The sequence below is a fragment of the Morone saxatilis genome, unplaced genomic scaffold (assembly GCF_004916995.1).
Source record: "Morone saxatilis isolate NCDOM2014 unplaced genomic scaffold, NCSU_SB_2.0 Contig19, whole genome shotgun sequence".
NCBI classification, from domain to species: domain Eukaryota; kingdom Metazoa; phylum Chordata; class Actinopteri; family Moronidae; genus Morone; species Morone saxatilis.
This window is the reverse complement of record NW_023339751.1, coordinates 3,965,750-3,973,885: the sequence shown is the minus strand read 5'-3', so window position 1 is coordinate 3,973,885 and position 8,136 is coordinate 3,965,750. Positions and strand designations below refer to the sequence as shown.

The following is an 8,136-nucleotide window of genomic DNA, read 5'->3' as shown; positions in this document are numbered from 1 at the left end:
CTCTGCCCAACCTGTCCACGCTGTCAGTGACACACACACACACACACACACACACACACACACACGTACATACATCTCTGCTGTTTCTTTGCCATCCTCTCTGTATCTACTCTGCATCTATTCTGTCCATCAGGAATCTTCTGGCCAATCCTTTTAACTGTGACTGCCGTCTCTCCTGGTTCGGGGCATGGCTCCGGAGCCGTCGAATTGTGACGGGGAATCCTCGCTGCCAAGGCCCCGCCTTCCTCCGAGAGATCCCGCTGCAGGACGTAGCTGTACCCGACTTCCGCTGCGAGGACGGTACGATACACACACTCTCAAATATATACTCGAATATACCGTGACAGGAATGTAGTAATCACTGTAACATGAATTACCTGTAGAGCAACATGTAGACAGAGGTAAAGAGAAAGAATGACAACCACATCATGTAAAATGCTTCTTCACATCAATGTTTTATCAAAGCTGAGCCCCCACCCTCCTGTCTGTGTGTTCAGGCTCTGTTCTGGAGGACAGCAGCTGTGCTCCGGGGCCGCAGTGTCCCAGCCAGTGTACCTGTATGGACACCGTGGTCCGCTGCAGCAACAAACACCTGCAGACTCTGCCCAGAGGACTTCCCCGCAACGTTACCGAACTGTGAGTCTAAAAGCACAACCACAGCAACTTTTCCACTTAAACTGCGTTTCACATCATCTTCAGTCCTGTCCCCGAAGTGTCAGGCACTTTAGTCCTCGGCTCATTTAGACCTTCCTTGCTCACTGCCTGGCTCTCCAGTGTAGTCCAAAACACTACCACAGCATGTTTATTATATATAAGTTCACAAATGTTAAATTCATTCAAGTTTAAAACTAAACATAATACTACGAATTATGTTGTGTTTGTAATTAATTTTGTCATAACACAAAGCAAAACAAAAAGAAAGTTGTAGTTACCTTATGCTACACACACATTGAACATACTACATACATAATAAAGTTAGGATACCATAAAATACATCAATAAATACAGTTATACAGTTTATATGCATATCTGTCTGACTCTCTTCCTCTCCTCCTGGGGCGACAACACCCGCCATGGTGGGCCTCTCTGAGCGATCTGGCTGGGTGGATCCACTGCTCTTTAATCCAAACCCCATGCTTCCTTTTTTAGATGACTGATATTTCTGTCATTGGTAATACATGTTTCAGCCAGAAAGCGTCAGATGAAAAACGAAAATGTAATGAGCTTCTGGCCACAGCATCTGTCTGTGCAGCTGTTACCATGGTCAAAATCTACTGATGCACTCGATTGGAACAATTTTGGCTTAACTCTTTAACATCAAATCCAATCAGACATCATTCAATAATGTTTTGAGCAATAAAGCCAAATAATACCAAAATGCAGCAAGTTTGGAGGAGTTACTGGCTGCTGCATGTGCATGCACAGCTGTTGGAAAACCTTGAAAAGTCTCGATCAGGAAATTAATCCATACATATATGAATGCAGCTACTAAATTAGACACAGTAGAAGGTGTGACAGTAATTACCTTATCAGCAAAGTTTATCTTCTCTGATTGAAAGGTTATAATGGGTTTCTAAGGTTGTTGGTACACACTGTAAGATGTAAATTAAAATGATATTTGAAAAACTAATCCAGCAGGAACTTTACGCACATTTGTTTTCTTGTCAAAAGGTGTTACAATTTCATTCTATTCATTCAGGAAGCAAATGGAGGATGTGAATTGTTCTTAATCAGCAGAGATGCACAGCAAATGCCCCTCTCTCTCGTCCTCTCAGGTATCTGGATGGTAACCAGTTCACCAGTGTTCCCAAGGAGTTGGTCTCTTTCAAATACCTGCAGCTTGTGTAAGAGGCACTCTGTTCACACTCTAATGTACCTCCTCACACTCTATCACAACCACCGACACTGATGACACTTTCTTTTCTGCCGCTGTGAACACATCTACATTGAGTACAGTGCAGTGACCCAGACACATTTTTATTGTTTTGTCTCTGCTCCTGCACATTGGATCAGGTTTAAGTACCGACTGTAAGAGTGAGCAGTGTAGGAGTCGTAGCTCACGGTGCAGCAGGGCAATGATCCTAAACATACAGACGGGCTAACCAAGAAGCTTTTAGAGCCAAAATATGAGATAAGGTAAAATAGACGTTAATAATCCCACACTGGGGAAAAAATACAAGCTATAATAAGAGTTATATGTACACAATGTACAGCTTTTTATATACAGATGTGATTGATATGGGACATTACACAGATCACAGCAGTATAGATTAGAGAAATAAAGGCTGTAAATATAAAGTATAAGACTAGTTCTACATTTCTGGTATTGTGGCATTCCTTGTTTACATCTTAGTTGTTGATATTGAACTGTAGCTTTCTTCTGTTTCAGTCTTTCCTCCGTCGACTGAGGATCTGGTTGGATCTCCTCGATCCACTGTCCCTGATCGCCAGTGATGTAAGTCGCTCCCACTACAGTGATCTCACACTGTGTAGACAATATCTGACGTCTAACTGTTCGCTGCTCTCCTCAGGCTGAAATACAGAAGGCCCACACTCTTCTTGGAAGCGGAGAGAAAGTAAATGAAAAGGTTAGATTGTGTTTTGAAGAATCTCAGCTCAGTACATCGGTCAGCTTTAATGAACCTGCACATTTATTTCAATCTGTTCTGTTTCTCCTCCTCTAGGATGTGACCCTCTCGCTCGTAAGTCTCATATATATCTCTGCATAAACATCCACCGTTACAAGTGTGTTTATATCTGAAGGTGTCCAGATGTTGTGATTTGAAGGAGTTTTGGTTAAAAAGTCTTAATGGCTGCTCTGTGTTTACAGTCGTCCGTCCACGCGGATTCTGGTGCCAATCTTCCACTAATTTACCGGCCTCCAGGTACAGGCGAATCCAGGCTTTTTCCATCATTAAAATTAGCTGAACACGTAGTGCATTCATATCGTGTGGTATCAGGTTTTCACTGTGTTCTTATACAAGGTATAATGGCAGGAAATCAGTGTTTGCTTGTAAAAGTCAAATTAAAACTACTTTCATTCAGAAATCTGCAGCTTTTGTCAGATTTTGTCTTTAAACATCTCAAATGCATAAAGTATCACGTATGTTATTGCTGTGAAATTAAATCACCAAAAACTTAAATGTCCCTGTTTGTGTCATTTTCTCTCTAGCACTGTTACCAATGTCACTACCTCTGGTACGTGTGTCCTCCTGTAAATATATAATCACACTTTGTCTTTTATCGGTTGTGGAAACAAACATTTAATGGATCTCTATTTCAGGTGGCTGGCAGTCTTATACCACATATCAGAATCAAACATGCTGCGTTCTGGCAGGTAATGAAGCGTATTCATCATATTATCATATAATATATTACATGTAATAACACGGTGTATACTAATGAGTAAAATATGTTTCAGTTTATGCTGCAGAGTTACTTTGCTGGGTTCAACTACGCAAACAGAAATTCTTCATCAGAGAAGGTAATGTATATAAATACACTGTGTATATACTCAGATATTGAGTTATGTCACCACCCCCAAGATTACTCTCATGTTTCTGTTTCTGCTGATCTTGTCTTTATCTCTCGCCCGCAGAACAAGAAGACAACACATTCGACGAAGCATCTGTTGATCGCTGGAACAGTTGTCACTGCAACGTGTGCAGGGGTGTGTATGACATGATAACTTAAGTTCACTGTAATGTTTCAAGTGAACATTAAAGCTGCAGTTGGTAGCTTTTATAAATATAACTGTGTGTCCTGTTTGCTGAAACTCTCACCCGACAGTAGTTCATGAGACAGAAACTCTGTGAAAGGAATATGGTTCCTCCTTGTGCTGCTGATAGCATAGAAAGGCGCTATACAAGTACAGGTCCATTTACCATTTACCATAGCAAAGTCCAAATACTAACATTTTGGGTTGAGATCTGAGAATGAGACTCAATAATAAGGTCTAACAAGGTTTTTTATCTCCTGTGTCTTTTGTTTCAGGTCCTTCCTCAATTTTTAATGAGCCAAACTAGTATAATAACCGCAACAGTCCACCCTTTCGTGCGGTTTGTATTACCCATCCCACTCTCAGGTAAGTTCTTAATCTCGGAAAACTAAAATACTTTAGCATAAATCATAAATCATAGATCAGAATACCTTCTTTTGCCTAGCCGACAGTAAAGCGACCATTAGAGGTCGCCAAAACTTCACCTTTTTGATTTTAATGGTGTAAAAGTCCTGCATTAGAAAACTATTTAGTCAAAACAACCAAATAGCGAATAGAACAAACAACTAAACTTATTAAACCTATTAAGTATATATATTTGTTAAAGGATTTTAAAAAATGCACAATACAGACAATTTTATCAGAAAAAACACATCTGTGATTAAATATTCACAGGAAATAATCTGCTCAAAATTCATCCAAATCACTTGTTTTACATAAACTTCCTGCCGTTGTTGTGTTCACTGTTTAGTTTTATTCTACAGTTCACCAGTTGTTCTCTATTGTTACTGTTGTATTGAATATAATATGAAATATCCATAAAACATGTCACTTAGTCAGTTTACTCAATGATAGAAAATATGGTCCATTAAAGAAAAAGGTTGGGATTATAAATGAAGGTAGACACAAAATGGTACATCTTCATTACACATTGCAACTCTCTCCAGCTGCTCTCGCCTACTTCAATGTGAGCTTTGTCAGAAGTGACGAGACAGAAACTGGGATCGAAGTGTTTGATTCCAATGGAAATCCTGTCGGCCTCTCTGAAGCAGCAGGAGAAAAGGTTTGTTTCTTTAAAAAGCAAAAATAAGTCTGATTGAACCCTTGTGGTGTTAAATGGTTTTTATTTTCATTCAGGCTGTGAGGGAGACAGCATTGTCAAGAGCGGCCCTGTTTGGTACGACCAGTGCCGTTCCTTTTGTCCTGTCTTCACTCTTAAAAAGGTCAGTTTCACATTCAGTTGTTTACCTGGACAAGATCACACCTGTTGAGACTTCACCTCACAGAGTTTCCTTTACAGAACCAGATTTGCTTTGAGGAACTCTCCGCTGGTCGGTCCTCTGAGTGGTGCGTTGGTTCTGTTCTTAACGATCCCCGTCTCGTTCAGTCTCTTTCCACAACTGGGAACGGTAAGATTCATGGTCCTCCCGTGCTGTGATGTTTTCCTTGTGATGAACTCGGCTGATATTGATCTTGTTTTTACAGATAAGGAGGGAGGATGTAGAGGACGAGCTGCAGGCAGCAGCGTACGACGGACAGTTATACTACCATAGAGGACTCTGAGGAGCTGTGTTATAGAGCGGATAGAGATGCTGTCACTGTATAGCTTCATGATAAATGTCCAAATGTACAAAGCCTTTAACAGACTCAAAGATGAAATGCAGCTTTTTCTCACAGTTTTAATGTGAAATATTGTGGTGGCTATTCTTTAAATAAATCATACAAAGGATGATCTTGTCTTTCTGTAACGTTTATTCACTCGTCTATGGATGGACTCATACAGGAGGAGGTGAAGGCTCGAATGTGTGAAAAATCAAAGCTACAGCGTCGCTTTAAACCTGTTTGGAGTCACTCTAACACAGAATTGTTTCTTTGTTGTTCTCTCAAAAGTGATGTTGGTTTCAGAATTATTTATATTTAGTTTGTATGTTTACAAGGACCTCGAAGCTCACTGGTTTAGAAAATACTTTTACAGAAATAAAAATGAAAATCATTTAATCTTTCGAAATTTGCTTTCAACGTTCATCTTTTCTTCACACACAACTTCATGCATCAGACGAGTCCCAGACTCAAGTGCCTGCTGGCTATATCTCTTTAACCTGAAGCTCTGGTAATTCTGCAGCAGTCTCTGCCTGCCCTGCTGACACATCTGTCACAGCTCACCCTCTAAGTGGCCAGAATCAATGACCCTGAGCCCCCCTGAATGCACTTACCAGAAAGACAGAGTCGTCTAGGCCACCTGGTTCTCTGGATCACAGCTGTGAGCAATCCTCATTCCTCAGGCCCTCACTTCTCTGCCTTTGTTTGATGGGGAAGTTGAGGTCAGAGTCCCTCTTTACCTTCAGCCCAGTGTCTGAAGTCCTTGGATGGCCAGCTTGTGGTGGCTGTTCTTTAAAATAAAGAGTGATGATAAAGTATGATCTTTCTGTAAGGTTTATTCAGTCATCCATGGATGGACGCTCACATACAACAGGTGGTGAAGGCTCGAATGAGTGAAAAATCAAAGAGGCAGTGTCCCTTTATCCCTGTTTGACACACAGTGACAAATCCCTGAGTTCTACGGCAACAAACAGAGAGTGTGGTGCGAAGATGGGTCTTATGTCCTTGGATGCTCAGTGAAGTCTCAATGTCACACTGTTTACTTGGACACAGAGTGTAGTTAGAAACAGGGTTAAAGGTTTACGCACATAATAAACAGGCTGTGTTTGGTGAAACGAAAAATTCCATCACAATATTTTGTTAAAAACACATTTTTAATACATTAAAACAAGCAGCAAGCCACTTTTTGATAGTAAATTTATTTAGTTGGAGTATTAGGTGTATTTATAGATAGGAAATATTACATCAATTCATGAAAATACATTTAGTTCCTTAAAGTTACATGAGCATGTCTATGTATTGCACTCTGTGTCTTATCTGTAATACTGAGGCATAAAACCATCCTTTTGGCAATGTGGTTGCATGTAAAACGGCAATAAACAAAACAGAACCTGAACAGTAAGACACACATAATGCAATATGAATCAATGTGGACATGGAAGCACCAATCATCTGATCTACAGATCAATGAGCTCATCGTTTCACTGTTTGAAAAAGCATCATAACACCGTTAGCTTGAATTTCAGCTGAGTGCAGCACTAAAGTCATTAGTAAAATACAAAATGTGACATTGTTTTTAAAAAACATAAAGAAACTCACGTGTTGTGCAACATCTATTGCACTTGTTATCCAATTACCACGTACGATGCATTTTCTGTCAACTAACTCATTAATTATATACGATGCTCTGAGCCACTTTGCTGCCTGTATTTATATCTGACCATTCACAGTGAGCACCCAAGATTTTGGACCGGGAACAAGATCTATGATGTTTCTAAGCAAACATTCACTAGAACAGACAAACATCAGATGTACCAGATTATTTGTCTCCATCTCGCAACATTGGACACAAATACTGCAGCGCCTCTTGTCCAGAACTACTGATGTTAAAGGATAAGGCGAGCATTATCTTACACTTATTGTCACCAAATCCCAGGAAAAGACCAAAGTTGACAGCGAGTTAGTCCATCTTTAAACTCCTATTGTCTGTGGCACTGAGCTCCATGCCCATTGGTTTGTACTGGAGATGTAATTCTTTAAAAACACGATCTCAAATATACAGATTTATTTTTAAAAAAAAGGCTAAAATAACATCCTAAAACATTACTCAAACAGCAGTAAACAGTGGACTATTTTAAGCTGCGGATTAATACACATTTTGTGCTGTAGAGTACTATAGTTCATGGAAATTAAGGCAGAGATCATCTGGTGCAACAGTGTGGAAAATTTGACAATTTTTTGTTATTAATTGATTAATTCAACACAAACAAATTAATAACGGAATATAAGATTTTACACTGAAGTCAAAAATAGAAAACAGCCACAGACCGAATTTGATTTTGATATTTAATGTGTCCGATTCGTGTGACGAGAAAGTTCTCCTTTCTGGTCACACAAATCGTGTCTTCTTTGTGTGTTACAAGTATTTTAGGAAATAAAAAATGAGGCTCAATTTGACAAAAACCGACAACGATCACTAAATTACTTTGACGCTGAAGAAGCCTTAAAAATTGATTTCTTCAGTATCAAAGTAAGTCAGTGACAGATGTCAGTAGATGCAATGGTACACAGCAAAACATTAACTGTTAACATTTTCCAAAATACTAAAAAATAAAAACTGATGTTGATGCTCAAGCTCATATTTATTTCATTAAATCAAGGGTCTTTAATAAGTTTATAAGTAATAGTAATAAGTCAGTAATTTGAGTTCCTGGACACATTAAATATCTAAATCATTCACTACTTTTGCCGTTATTTGTGTTTTTTAAGTATTTTTTGGGGCTTTTATTGCCTTTATGACAGCTGAAGACAGACAGGAA

General features: G+C 39.3%; 1 protein-coding gene across 2 annotated transcripts in view; it reads left to right on the top strand.

Moving 5' to 3' along the window:
• The window catches only part of sfxn4 (sideroflexin 4), a 6,330-nt gene extending 880 nt beyond the window's left edge, over positions 1-5,450 (top strand). For both annotated transcript variants that reach the window (XM_035664195.1, XM_035664196.1), the window contains exons 2-14: positions 2,390-2,455; positions 2,532-2,588; positions 2,685-2,702; positions 2,831-2,885; positions 3,173-3,198; positions 3,284-3,337; positions 3,422-3,484; positions 3,599-3,670; positions 3,994-4,084; positions 4,666-4,781; positions 4,856-4,941; positions 5,019-5,127; positions 5,204-5,450. In XM_035664195.1, coding sequence (XP_035520088.1) covers positions 2,390-2,455; positions 2,532-2,588; positions 2,685-2,702; positions 2,831-2,885; positions 3,173-3,198; positions 3,284-3,337; positions 3,422-3,484; positions 3,599-3,670; positions 3,994-4,084; positions 4,666-4,781; positions 4,856-4,941; positions 5,019-5,127; positions 5,204-5,281 — 891 coding nt within the window. In that variant the 3' untranslated portion in view covers positions 5,282-5,450. The remainder of the gene's footprint in view (positions 1-2,389; positions 2,456-2,531; positions 2,589-2,684; positions 2,703-2,830; positions 2,886-3,172; positions 3,199-3,283; positions 3,338-3,421; positions 3,485-3,598; positions 3,671-3,993; positions 4,085-4,665; positions 4,782-4,855; positions 4,942-5,018; positions 5,128-5,203) is intronic.
• The last annotated feature ends 2,686 nt before the right edge of the window (positions 5,451-8,136 follow it).